This window comes from Lolium perenne, chromosome 7 (genome assembly GCF_019359855.2).
Source record: "Lolium perenne isolate Kyuss_39 chromosome 7, Kyuss_2.0, whole genome shotgun sequence".
Lineage (NCBI taxonomy): Eukaryota > Viridiplantae > Streptophyta > Magnoliopsida > Poales > Poaceae > Lolium > Lolium perenne.
Window position 1 is genome coordinate 62,267,899 of NC_067250.2, and position 14,991 is coordinate 62,282,889.

The window sequence follows — 14,991 nt, forward strand, 5'->3', positions numbered from 1 at the left end:
CACATCCGTAATCTTAGTGGTTCTTGTCACTCCTCCAGATTCACGGAGACATGAACCCACTATCGAGCATAAATACTCCCTCTTGGAGTTACTAGCATCAACTTGGCCAGAGCATCTACTAATAACGGAGAGCATGCAAGATCATAAACAACACATAGACATAGCTTTGATAATCAACATAACAAGTATTCTCTATTCATCGGATCCCAACAAACGCAACATATAGAATTACAGATAGACGATCTTGATCATGTTAGGCAGCTCACAAGATCCGACAATGATAGCACAATGGGGAGAAGACAACCATCTAGCTACTGCTATGGACCCATAGTCCAGGGGTAGACTACTCACACATCACACCGGAGGCGACCATGGCGGCGTAGAGTCCTCCGGGAGATGATTCCCCTCTCCGGCAGGGTGCCGGAGGCGATCTCCTGGATCCCCGAGATGGGATCGGCGGCGGCGGCGTCTCTGGAAGGTTTTCCGTATCGTGGTTCTCAGATGCGGGGTTTTCGTCACGGAGACTTTTTATAGGCGAAAGGGCAGGTCAAGAGGCGGCACGGGGGCCCCACACCACAGGGCCGCGCGGCCAAGGGGGGGGGGCCGCGCCGCCCTAGGGTGTGGCCCCTCCGTGGCCCCTCTTCGTCTCTCCTTCGGACTTCTGGAAGCTTCGTGAGAAAATAGGCCCCTGGGCTTTGATTTCGTCCAATTCCGAGAATATTTCCTTACTAGGATTTCTGAAACCAAAAACAGCAGAAAACGACAAGCGGCACTTCGGCATCTTGTTAATAGGTTAGTTCCAGAAAATGCACGAATATGACATAAAGTGTGCATAAAACATGTAGATAACATCAATAATGTGGCATGGAACATAAGAAATTATCGATACGTCGGAGACGTATCAGTGGCGAAATCTTGGGTGGCGGCGCGTGGGGGATCCATGTAGAGGTCGAGAACGACGCGATATGAGGAGCGAGCGTGAGTGCATGACCTATCCCCACCCCGATCTCCTCACGGGACAGAAATCAGCCTACTCTCTCCCTTTGGCCTTCTCTGAAGTCGTAAAAGAATGGGACGAGCTTTTCGGGCTATAACGAGCCGAGCCTGGCGGGCCAAAAGCTCACCGTGATCCAGAGAAATGGGCTCGACTCGATTTGCCTCTTGTGCTGGCAAAGCTCAACTTGGGACAAGCCGTGAAACTCGGCCCGTACGTCCAGCCTCAATCACATAAGTTGGAGAAAATTGTGGACTACACACCACTTAGGGCTTGTTCGGCTAATCCCAACTCTAAATGGATGGAAGTGTATTGGATCTAATACCCCTCAACATACGGGATTTTGTGAAACCGAACAGGACCTATTTTGTGAAACTGAAATTTGTTTTTCACAAAGCACAACATTTTGCCGTAATTTTGGCGCATAATAGAAAACAAGTCATTCACAATGTTGATAGCCAATTAGAAAAGTTGGGCTAACTCTATAGGTACTGAATTGCAAAACTATCAGAGGAACAAGGAATCCAGTTGCCGACATACTCATGTCGTGCACCCGTCGTCGTCCACCTCCCTCATGCACCCACCAATGATCAGCGTCGGCGTGTCCCCAGGCAGCTCCAGGCAGAGCTTGGCACCCAACACGTACCAAACGGGACCTTGTGCAATTTTTCATAAGTTAAATATTTGTATTTCACTTCGTAATCAACATATCAAAAATCAAAGTTTACTAGCATTATATCAAGTGTTCTAGAACACAGTTGCGGGTCATGCTTTTATGAAGCACTGCTATTGTTTTTCCCTGATCAGTTGTTAGCCCATTTGATGTCCCTGTCAGTGATCAAACATCTTACAACTTGAAACCATTCACGTATTATGTTTTTTTTTTAAATGCTCTACTTTCTTGAGACTTGTGAGCAGGTCATTGTTGATACATTTTCCTCCAAGGCATTGACTAGGTAATAAACTCAACTTAAGTGAAACAATAACATCACAATCTTAGACATGATGTTTTGGCTCATACGTGTAGATACACTTACTAATTTTTATTTATTTTAAATCCATTTCAAAATTTTAAACAAATTCAAAAAAAAAACTCCCCAATGTGGATCTAGACATCTTGCCCAGCGCGGCGGGCTGCTCACCCGCCGAGAGAGGGAGATCCACGCCCGGGAGAAGTGTTCTTCAGCGCTAGTGGTGAGCCAGGCACCGCACGGGGGGGGGGAGGGGGAGCTGCCGAGCTGGCCGTAGAGCGAGAGGATCTGGAGGCGCGCGGGGATTTGTTACAACAGGGGGTTAATGTCTTGGAGCGTTACCGGGCAGAGTTGGCTAACCATGAGGTAGCTGCTCAGACCAATGAGAGGCTCGCCAAGAAAGGGCTTGCCATGAAGGAGGAACAAACCAAGGCTTCTCAGGAATGCAGGGAGCGCCACCAGACAGAGTAACCTCCAGAAGCTTGGTGAAGCCAGGGAGTACTACAATGATCAGCGTGAGGCCCTGGAGTGGGCGAAGCTGCAGCTCGAAGGAGACGCAAGTAGGGCGGTGGAGATCCTCCAAACTATCGAAACCCAACTTTTCAATGTTCTAGGAGTTGCCAAGAAAATCCGAAAAACCATGCACTAAAAAGTATCGGGCAGAAATCAGCAACGCCCATTTTGTTTCACAACTTGAACATCCAAATGGATAAAACTTGGTACTTTATTTGAAAACCTATAGAGAAAGCCAAAAAATGATCTTTCTTGCAACAGCAAGAGTGCAAAATAAAAACACAAATAAATCAAAGGTAAATAAAAACATGGTACCCGCAAACATTCAAAAGGGATTATGAAGATAAAAGTATAACATGAGTTTGAAATGAATTACTTCAAATTAGTTGAAAGAAGAAGGGGGTGCATGGGCATCTCCAAGCTTGTGGTTTTGCTAGTTCTTTTCCTCTCTTCCTTCCTCATCATATCATGTCTCACATCTCAAACAAAGAAGTATTCTCATCTCCATGATACTCCAATGCCTACAAAATGGTTAGTTCTCGAAAACAGATAATTGTTTTTACCAAGATGCAAATTCCAGTAATCATTGGGAAACCCATTCAAAAGAAAACATATATAGAAAGGAAATATTCTTTTTTGTTTTGTTGTAGTGTAGGAAAATTTATAATGATATTGACTTTGCAATGGTTCCATTGGCATGAACAACACATGCTCAAGGTTGATCCCAACTTCTCCATTGCTCATTCTTCTCACTTACTATTCCATAGTTCATTTTTATTTTTATTAAAACTTATAAATTAATTACTTATGTAAATTTATATTACAATTTAATAATGAAATAAAGGTGTTCTCAAACTAAGTTTTACTTGAAAGCATACGGAGCACACCATAATATTTGAACCCGTTAACTTTTAAGTCCCGCTCTTTCCCTATGCATTGGTATTTTATATATGAATAAATAACAACAACTTAGTGGTAACCAATACATATAATGATCATTAGCTTGCATTTTAAATAACATGGAAACGTAAGGGCTCTTATCTCTTCCTCTTTCATAATATTTGCAAGCATCAAAGGTGAATTTAACCACATAATTTTATTAGAATCAACACATAAAGATAAATCATCTAATGAGCTTATGGTGTCATCTATTTCTTTTACACAATCATAATCCTCCCATAAATTAGACAAACTTATAATACATAGAGGATCATCATCAACACTATACAGAGGGGTGTTCATAGGAATTTTGTGTGTTACCATTGTTAGGAGTTGGAGATAGGTAGCTACTCGATTCTTCTTCCACTTATTCTTCTTTATCCTCTTCTTGGGGTTGCATGGGCATTCCCAAGCTTATACTTTTATCATCCTTCATCTTTTTGTTTTTACTTAGCACTCTCAATGTGATTTCTTGCATTCAAAGCATTAATATCAAGAGGAATGTTCAAGCTTTTAACATATCTAAAAAGTAACTCTTTGAAATTATTGAAAGCCATTTTTATTTTTATATTTTAATTTTAATGGGTTTTATATTTTATAACAAGGTACTTAAAGTAAACTAGCAAATCACGCAAAAATAAGAATCCTAGCGTTATGCTCCCGGCAATGGCACCAGAAAAGTATCTTGATAATTCTGAAGTGCAAGTTATCATCGCTGTATAATTTGATAAGCATTTGAGTATCGAACCCATGAGTAGCTAAAGGTAAATATCTATTCTCTAAAGCTCTATATCCCACTTATATAGCCTTCTATGGAATGCTAGGAACTATGGTGTGTGTGTGTGAAGTGGTTTCTACTAGGAATTTGAAGACCGTATAGTACTAAAAATAACAGCATGAAGTAAACTAGTGCAAGAAAAGTAAAGGATGTGCGGTGAAGTTGAGTAAAGTGGAGTAACTCAAGGGAGTAAGTGTTCTGGTAAATTGCTATTTTGTTTGTGTGGCTGTCACAATCAGTCTATTCATTTTAGTGTTTCTTCTAGAGAGCAGCCATAGATAGGTGCAGCCATATATATGAGAAAATACACCACTAGTGATTGATCACAATGCCAATTAAGAGCAAATAAAGTAATTATTAAGACATAAAGTCCAACCACCGTTGTAATTTTAAAGGCACTAATAGTTATATCCCCGTTGATTTACCATCAATTAATATAACATGAATATCTAAGAATTGAGACATGATTTCTATCATACTCCATCTGTCCCTCTCCCTATCATCACGCAACTATGGCAATCTCATGTATTCCCCCAATATATGTGTGCACTCATATATTCATCCAAGAGATCATCATAGAAGATAACAAATGATCATATGAAACCATCAACATATTATCTCACGATTGCAAGAACAAGTCATTACTCAAACAAAGACTTAGAGGTACAATACATCATGGGAAAACGATAGATTGCCTCACACATCAGGTTTGCCAAGTGAAGAAAATACTAACGCAAAATTTTATTTTGCGCGTTAGCGGTGCTTGATGCGGAGAACAATCAACGAGCTACAGCTGATAGCTTTTTATTTTTCCCGTAAACCATTCGGATTATAAGCGGCGGACGAGAAATTCAATTCGGCTCGTGGGTGCATACGCTCCCTCTACCACAAAAAAATATTCAAAGTGTCGTAAAATTTTGACAATTTTTTTTACATGTACATCTCCATAATATACATGTGTTCGCTAAGTTAGGCGAAAAATCGATATTTTTTATGGTGTTAAAAAAGGGAAATTTTGTTTTGTTAAAGGTTTTTAGCACCAAATTTAATCTTTTTTTACACACTCCACAAATCAAATTTTCATGAAACGATTTTGTTAATACATAGCACGTGAAGATGTACGTGTAAATTTTTTGTTTCAATTTTATGATATTTTAAAATGTATCTAACATGTATTTCAAAATAAAGGGAGGATATACTCCCATGAGCCAAAACCGCACTTCCAGCGAGTGAACTTTCTGTTATTTAGAGCCATGCGCTATAATCCTTTTCTAGTAGTGCTTGACCCATGGCACCCCACGTGTCGCCCCAGAAAAAAATCCTCGTAGGCCACCCGCGCGCATAAAAAGGAGATGGACAGGTTGGAGGGCATGCATGTGCGTTAGCTCTACTAGCTGCTGTTCAACAAACAAGCATCATCAGAAATTAGTAGATTGCACAATCTATTTTTTAATCGGTGGCTAGACGTGGAAGCCTGTGGTGTCCCGAATAAAATATGATCAATGCAGAGTCTAAGAAGAAGCCCATATCCACGAGGTCCCTCTTGCTTTTGGAGTATTTCATAGAGCGGTGGAATACAAGATAACATTGGATTTCATAAAGTGGTCAATGGATTCATCACGATCACAGAAGGTACACTTCTTACACCCATGCTAATTTCGTTTTGATTGATTATCTTTGGTAAGAGTTACTACTTTTCACTGTAAAAATCACATAAAATCTTAATCTTTAGTGGTATCTTGAGTTTTCAATATACTTTTTCTAGTAGACCGTGTGTCCATTCATGAACTCGGTATACATAGACTTGACAGAACAACCAAAAGTCGGTAAGTTTCTAAACAAACCTATGTGCCTCATCATTTAAAATGACAACCATAAGGCGCCGAGCTAAATGAAGCCACGCAGCCCGTTTACATTTACAAGATTATTGGCTAATACACCGGCCACCAAAGAAGAGACACAATAGGAGTATTGCATATAGTGGAGTACAAGACAACATTGGATTTCATATAGTGGAGTACAACACAAAATGAGTAGCTAGGATATAATTTTGGCTCGGAAAACCGGCGAGCCTTTATTGGGTTCCCCTTAACAAGAAAGAGAGTACAGATCCAAAGCGCTGAGCTAGGCTCTTATTCGTGGGAACCATGCATGGATGCATGCCCGGCCTCCCCTTAATAGGAGGGATAAGGAAGTTTGAGTAGATCCTTATATAACCTTTCCATTTTAGCAAGGATTGCTGATGCCTGATCCTGGACGACCCTCCACGCATCCTTGACGTGCCGCTCCTCCGTCAGTGTACTTCCCACGGCGCACCTGAGCAAGTACATGCCACCGACCTTGGCGGAGCTGACGTAGGGCCCCAAGCTCACCGCGTTCACCTGCTCTAGCAGGGCACGGTTGATGTCATTGGCCGTCTTCTCGCCGCCCATGCTCTGAAGCGGCCGGAGGCGGAAGCACACCAGCGCGAACCTCCTGGTTGTCACCACCTCGAACCTCGCGTCGGCTCTCACCATGGCTTCCAGCCCCTCCGCCATGCGGACGTGCGAGCGGATGTGCTCGCGCAGGCCGTCCGTCCCGTAGCAGCGCAGCACGAGCCACAGCTTGAGCGCCCGGAACCGGCGGGTGAGCGTCATGGTCCAGTCCTTGTAGTCCACCACCTCGTGCCCCTCCGACGCCGCGTCCCGGAGGATGTACTCCTGCTCCGTCCCCAGCGCCGCCACCAGCGCGCGCGGCTCCTTCACCCACATCGCGCAGCAGTCGTTGTTGGCCAGGAGCCACTTGTGAGCGTTCATGCTGAACGAGTCCACCAGTTCCACGCCCTCCACCACGTCGCCGAACTCCGGGCACACGAGCGCCGACCCGGCGTAGGCCGCGTCCACGTGTACCCACACGCCGTGCTGCGACGCCACGGCGCACAGCTCGCCGATGGGATCCACGGCGGTCGTCTGGGTCGTCCCCACCGTCGCGCACAGGAACAGCGGCACCAGCCCGGCGTCGACGTCCGCCTGGATACAGGCTTGCAGCTCCGTGGGCGACAGCGCGAACATGTCGTCGTGGCATGTTGCTATCTCGCGGCAGTGCTCACGCTGGATCCCGGCGATGCGTGCGGCCTTGCGGAACGCGAAGTGGGTCTGGTCGGAGCAGTACACCACCAGGTCGCCGATTCTCTTCCCGCCCACCTCGGCCAGCTTCTGGTCCCTCGCCGCCACCACAGCGCACAGTATGGCCTCGCACGAGGTGCCCAGCAGCGTGCCCCCGCCGCCACCGGCGAACAGGAGGCTCGCCGGCAGGTGCAGCGCTTTCCCCAGCCAGTCCACCACCACCATCTCCAGCTCGGTGGCGGCCGGCGAGGCGGCCCACGTGAACGGGACGACGTTGATGCCTGCAGCGAGCGCCTCCCCGAGGGCGCCCACGGTGCTGCTTGACGCCGGGAAGTGCGCCAAGTGCCGAGGGCTCTGCCAGTGCGTCATGCCGGGGAGGATGACGTCGCGGATGTCCTCCAGCGCCGAGCTGAAGGCGTCCGGCTCCGGGCGCGACGGCGGGTCAGCCGGGAGCCGGTTGCGCAGGAAGCCAGGGGTAACCCTGGGGTTCACGGGGTAGTCGCCTATGCGTCCATAGTACTCGGCAATGAACTCGATAACCTGGTGGCCCTGGCGCCGGAATTCCTCACCGTCGAGGAAGTTTCTCTGGGGCGGCGCCGTGTCTACTACCACCGCGCCCGTGCCATTCTGCTTGGTTCCACCGTTCATGGCGCAGTGCGGCGGTGTGGCCGGAGCTAATGGCCGAGCTAACCACGTACTAACAACAACGATATACGTCTGTTGCCCGGAATAGCATAGTATGTAGTAGCTATTTATAGACACTCGAGACCGCCGGCCTTCGATAATATAATAGCGTTTTTTCTCGGGCGTAGACATGTTCATTGTTATTTTATTTGAAGCGCACTGTGTTGTCGAATTTGTCCTTTGTGATCTTGAATAAGCAACACATGAACATCTAGTAAATTGATTTCATTATAGATGCATACATTACAGGTTACTGCTTGTTTAGACATGCGTGGACGGTTTTGATGACTTCGTAGCAGCGATGCAAGGTAACTTTTCTTTAGCAAGTGTTCCATATAGGAGGCGGTCCGGTAATCCTGAACGTACGGACGAACGGGCTTACGGAAATTGTACGGGCTGACGTGGGCTACATTGGTTTGTTGAAGTTCAGTAATGCTACACATACATAAAATTGTTACAGAATTTTCTTACGGACATCAGCTAGCAACGCACGATAGCAGAACGTGCCCCGTGATTCAAGGGGTGAATCAAAGCTCAGCCAACCAATTGATTGCACGTCAGTCCGTAGAAATTTTTGTAAGCCAAATTGTCCGTAGGTGTAGGATTATTGGTTGAAGTTTCATCCCCTCCTGAAAAACCGGGGCTGAGTTTGGATTTCCGGCTCTGCTATGTGAGTCCGTATGGTTTTTTTGTAAAATATTTTTGTAGGTGTAGCATTACTCGGAGGCGGTCAACTCCGAGCTTGTAATTACGGTGCACCCCTCAAGTTGGCTGCTTCTGTGTCCAGCTGATGGGAGGGCCTATATAGTTCTCTCACAACAGGTAATGCACAAGGTGCCGACGGCTAAATGTCGGGGCTGTCGATACAAGGCACGTTGCTACCAGGCAAGCCGACACAGGAAGCCATGTGCCGACAGCATTTGTCGGCACAGTTCCGGCCATCGGCACAACCTCTGCCGCAATGGCGAGGTAACAATGTCAGACATGTGCGATATTTCATGGTTTTCAGCTGAACAACCAATGTTATGGCTAGAATCGTCGCATAGTTTGTGGTAATGTGCCCATATTATGCACACATGTGCATCTTCGATGGCAAACAATGTTGCTAGAGGAAGCTTTCATTTTCGTCGCACCAAAAAACTATTTTCTATTTTCCGAGTCGCAAAGACGGGGTGTTTTGTGAAGCAACCACCAAATAAAAATTACACAATGGTGCCACCCCATTTTTCAAAAATACTACTCCCTCCGTTCCTTTATATAGTGCCTATAGATTTTCGGCATTTGTTTCAGAATATAATGTTGTAGCTTAGCCTTTTTTCAATTACCCCTCCCTGTTCAGCTCCCAAATCGTTCAGCTCCCAAAAATTGTTATGATAAGTTAGAAAGATATGGATTTACCAAATTTTACGTTGATCTCAAATCGTTCATCAAGGGGTCTTGTGTAAAAAATACTCTTGCGCTAATTTCCTTGCCAAAAAACAATAGACACTATAGAATGGAACAGAGGGAGTAGTACATACACAAATTCCCAACCGGGTTAGCTGAAACATTTCTCTCCACCCTCATGAAAAAAACTGGTCAGATTTGAACTGCAGATACATGATCTAATGCTCATGATTTTTCGGGAAAATCATTTTTAGATTCACAATATGATATTTAATCAGAGATCCACTGCAAGTTTAGCGAGACTCATCCCCGAGCTAAGAATCTTCATGCCCGCCGTTTTGACCATAGTTTGAAACGACATAAGAAATTCAAAAACGATCAAAACAATGAAACATCTTCTCGTGGTGTCATATTACGTGACATAGTTGAAAGGAAAAAACATCAAACTTGGAATATTGCAAATATTTCGAAAAACCTTATCAGAAATGAGCTATCATGTTCGATGTATCATGGCTTTCAGGCCGAACGACCAATGTTATGGCTAGATTCATGACATAGTTTGTGATAATGTGTCCATATTGTGTACACATGTGCATCTTGGGATGGCCAACAATGTGCAGGAGGAAGATTTTCTTTTCGTCGCACCAAAATGCTATCTTCCATTTTCCGAGTCCCAAAAATGGGATGTTTTGTGAAGCTACTTCCAAATAAAAGTTTCACAATGATACCACACCATTTAAAAAAATACTAGATCATCTTACATGCACATTTTTCTAACCGGTTTATCTTAAACATTTTTGTCCACTCGTGAAAAGGCAAATTCCTGCCAAATAGTTAGGAAGTCTGCCAGATTTAAACTACACGTACATGATCTAATGCGCATTATTTTTTGGAAAAATAATTTTTAGGTTCAAAATATGATATAGATGTCATATTTTGATTCTTCTCATTTCTCCGATCGATTTAGGCATATTATTTGTCAAATTCCGATTTACAGATTTCAGAACTATTAATTATTCCATATTAAATAGAAAAGGAAAAAAATAAAATCATTTTATTGTCATTTGAATTCAAGATTAATATTACTTATTCATTTTACATGAGTAAACGTTTGAAATTCAAAAAAATAAAGAGGTGTGATATTAAGGAATAGGGGTTAATAAAATTGATATAGTAGTATTATCAATAAAGTGTCATTTCTTTCATGGAAGCTCGGGAAGGAATAAAGAAGTTAAACATGCTAGGGCAGGAGGCAGTGTGAGGATGAGTGATTGAATGGAAAGTTTGATCATGAGTACAATGTGGCCTAATATTAAGTGTAGTTAGAGTTAAAATGGTCCATGTGAGAGATTAAAAAAATGATTTTTTAAAAAAACAAAATCAAGCCAGAATGGCCACAATTACAATACGGCCGACGAGGAAGAGGAGTAGCACCGAGACACAAAAAGCACCACCGCCGCATCAAAAAGCCAAAAAGAAAGACGAAATCGAACGAATCCCGATCAAAACAGAAGTAAACTGACCTGCGAGACCTTACCCGGCTAATAGGTTGATTGCACGCACACAACACGACACACACACGCAAGATAGAAACAACGGCATGTATCCACGACTCACCCGCAGATGAACTCCATGTCATCCACTCCACCGATAGGCAAGCACAAACGAACAACTATACACCGATCGAAAGAATGCCGCGCAAAGCCCAAAAAGTTCAACCCAATCAACAAATTGTTAGCTACTTGTGATAGTAGATGAATATACCCCTTATTATTCATGGTTGTTAGATAAGGAGGCCGGCCATCATCTTGGATGTCATCCAAGGCACCTAGATAAATACATCTTATATACATGTAATGTGTAACTGTATTTGTCTATAAATGTATGTGGGGAGGGCAAGGCGTGCCATCATGCATCCCAAATTCTATTCGACTTTCATGGTATCAGAGAACCAGCAGATCGTACCTCCCTCTCCAAACGCTAAAACCGTACAACGCTCCCTCTCTCTTGCCTAACCGCCACAAACCCTAGCCGTCTCTAACCATGACTCCCGATGATCTCAAGAAGCTCGAGCAGGAGTTTTTTTTTTTATAAGCTCGAGCAGGAGTTGAAGGACCGTGAAATCCGTGAAAGCCTCCTCCAGTCGTGCCAAGATGAGTTAGACCTCCGTGTCGCCGAGATGGGCAAGGCCGTCGACACCCCTTCTCCCACAAACCCTAACCTAGCCCCCTCCACCTTCATTGGCTCCATCAAAATCCAAATTCCAGTCACCCTCGATATGCAGGATTCCAACTAGACCAAGTGGTGGGAGCTGCTCCTCGTCGATCTAGGTCGATATGGCCTCACCTCCCATGTCATCGGCGACGCCACCCCCTCCACCACTGCGGCCAACTCTGACTGGGCACGTGACAACTATAGCGTGTTCTCCTGGATCTACGACTCGATCTCCACCAAGCTCTTCAGCATCATCATGGCCCCGGGCTATACAACGCGGAAAATCTGGGACTCCATCGACAACCTCTTCCACGACAACAAAAAGAGCCGCGCCATTGCCCTCGATGTGGAGTTCCGCATTCGCCCCAAGGCGACATGACCGACCACGACTACTGCGCCAAGATCAAGTCCCTCGCTGATGCTCTTGGTGATGTGGGTGTGACGGTTTCGGAAGAGACCCTCGTCCTCACGGTGCTTGGCGGCCTCAACGAACAGTTTTCTCACCTTCGCTCGTTCCTTCCCTTTCAGTCGCCGTTTCCCACCTTCTTGCAGACCCGCTCGGCTCTCGTTCTCGAGGAGGCAAAGAAGAAAACCGACGTCAAGAACGCGACTGCCTCTGCTCTCTGGGCCAGCGGCAACATCATCCAACCGCCTCCAGCTGGACGCGATGGTGGCTCCGGCAGCACCGACCCCCGCCCTCCTTCATCCTGCCAGCCTGGCCTCTTCATCAAAATTGGCCGTGGTGGGGGCACCGGTGGTCGCCGTGGTCGCGGTGGGTGTCATGGCCATGGATGTGAAAACAACCTCCCTTGGATGTTCAATTCTTGGACCGGTCTCCCGACACGGGGCGCTCAGCAGCACAAGCAGAACCATCTCACGCCGTTGGAGCCGCGTTGGCACGCGCCTCTGTAATATCCCAGGTATTGGGGGTTACAAATATAGAGGAAACAGATGTGTGCATTGCATTCATGCATAGAAAATCTGGGGAATTTTCGCGCTTTAAAGTAAAACAGTCACAGTAACTGGAGTTTCACTTGACCTTGGTGGAACTGAAGTAGCTCATCAAGTCAAGCACTATAAACCTCAATGTGACTTTGCTAAAACCTTGTTTTGGGTAGAGATGATCTGATCTAAGGGGTTAGATCAAATGGAATTAAAACTAACACAACAACCCTTTAATCAAGGTTCAACTACTTGATCTTATTAAAGATCACAACATGGTATTCCTTGCCATAACATATGAACATCCATTTAATTGGAAATCAAGTAACAATAATTGGAGAAACTATTCTTCACTTATCTTCTCCATGTCTTAAACTAATCTATGCTCTTATCATAAACCTTATGATATCCATTCTACTTTAACCTTGGAAACAAGACAAGGAGATTCAACTTAAGAAATATATATTCTTCTCTATTCCAAATAGTTTTACATGAAACCTAGAGAGGTGAGAGTTCTATTATAATATGTGGGAGCATCGTGTAATGTACCAGGTTTAGAGACGATCGAGGGGTACATTTTAGAAAGGGATGTGCATTGCATTGCAAATTCTGGGGAAATTTCGCGCTTTTAAACAAAAACTGCATCGAAGGGGGACAAGTTTCTCTCTCGACACCTTACAGGGTTAGGGTTTCGAGAGTGCGACAAACCTGTTCCTTATTCAACTAAACTAGGGTTTTGAGAAGAGAGGGGAGAGTTTGCATCACAACCTTAAGATGCATGATTGAATTCTAAATTAAGTTGTATGATTGAATTCAAACAAAATTTGAATTTGAATTTCAAATTCAAACATCAAATGAATATCACATCACTACTAGGAAAAGGCATACCACCGGCACATTGAAAAGGCTTACCGCCGGCATTTTCGTATTCGCCGGCGATCACCTCGCCGGTGGTAAGCCCTTACCGCCGGCACATTGCAAACCGCCGGGGATAACCCAGATTACCGCCGGCACCTCAGCCAACTCGCCAGGGGTATTATTTACCGCCGGCGCTTTCAAAACCGCCGGGGGTATTAAGTTACCGCCGGCAAACAGCCCTATGCGCCAGCGGTATGTATTTTAGGATTTAAAAAAAAAACTGACATGAAATCACAAAACCTTCAGAATAAAAACAAATTCACTCTTCATTTGATCCCTGTGACCATGGAACAACAGTTCATTCAGTAGTGCAAGCACTGCAAGCAAGAGCACAGCAGCACATCTGTTGTGTACTAGTGCAAAAAAATGTATAGCAGTCAACACATTGTTTAAAGCAAAATATCACGCTCCAACGTCCAAACAGACATCCTAACAGTAGTAAATTACAACTATTAAATTACAACTGTGTAAATAAACTTCTTTATGCCCTCAAGGTACCCCAGGAAATGGTCGATGTCTCGTGTTGTCTTCTCTACAACACCTGCTGACAAACCAATGTGTCTTATACATTTGAAGTAGTAATAACCAGAATATCACACAGTATCCTTGGATTCAATCCCAACACCTGACAGTACACTTGGATATAACTCAATTGTTAAGAAAACAAAATTAACATTCCCATAGTACTTATCATTGGATTCAATTCTTAGCATATGCTGCCAATTAGAAAACGAAATGTAGATGTGTACATGTTTATATTACAGCTAGACCTACAACAATGTTTGTGCCGCTTTGTCACACAACAACCAGGATAATTACACATCTAGCAAATCCATTATCTAAAGGAATAACTATCAGGTTTCACCAAAGCAATTAACAGATTTTTCCCACACCTAGCAAATCCATTATCTAAGTCGTACACCCAAAGTGGTGCAGCAGCAAGGAATTCTCTTGATACTGCACTAAGACGCATATAAAGTTACAGAGATCAAATGAGATCCAGAGAGGTGGGTAAGGTTGTTGAACCTGAAGCAGGAGAGGACAGCGGCGAGCGGCGACGGGCTCATACCCAGCGACTTGATCGAATGGCGGTGGAGTTAGTGTTGCCTAGGCAGAGATGTGGGGCTCCCGCCTCTATGCCGGCGCCGTGGTTGCTCTTGCATCTGCGCCGGCCACGTCCTCGAGCTCGACGGCGGCAACCTTGTCCTCGATCCGAATGCGAAGATTATCTGAAAAATGAATGTGATATATGATGAGGACGACGATGATATGGCCAAGAAAGATGATGAAGTGTGGGAGGAGCTGACTTCAAGGTATTCTCGAACATTTCTTCCAATCGAATAATGCATGGCACATTCAGAAGGGGTAATATTTCCTTTCATCTTGTAGCAGGACCAAGCGATTGTCAGTATTGCTACAAGGAAGAAAAAGCCGAGAATAGTGAGATGTGAAAACAAATCTGAAGAAGAAAAATCGCCCATGTGAATAGTGAGATACAAACAAACTAAACAAGCCGAGGAATCAACAGTGGACAGACTTGGAATGTTT

General features: G+C 44.5%; 2 protein-coding genes across 2 annotated transcripts; one reads left to right on the forward strand and one right to left on the reverse strand.

The window, feature by feature from the left end:
- Positions 1 to 6,173: 6,173 nt before the first annotated feature.
- On the reverse strand, positions 6,174 to 8,032 carry LOC127317311 (tyrosine decarboxylase-like). Its single transcript, XM_051347858.2, has one exon. The coding sequence runs from the start codon at positions 7,945 to 7,947 to the stop codon at positions 6,370 to 6,372; it is 1,578 nt and encodes a 525-aa protein (XP_051203818.1). The 5' UTR covers positions 7,948 to 8,032; the 3' UTR covers positions 6,174 to 6,369.
- A 3,926-nt stretch (positions 8,033 to 11,958) lies between these two features.
- On the forward strand, positions 11,959 to 12,495 carry LOC139833597 (uncharacterized). The gene has a single exon (XM_071823914.1). The coding sequence runs from the start codon at positions 11,959 to 11,961 to the stop codon at positions 12,493 to 12,495; it is 537 nt and encodes a 178-aa protein (XP_071680015.1).
- The last annotated feature ends 2,496 nt before the right edge of the window (positions 12,496 to 14,991 follow it).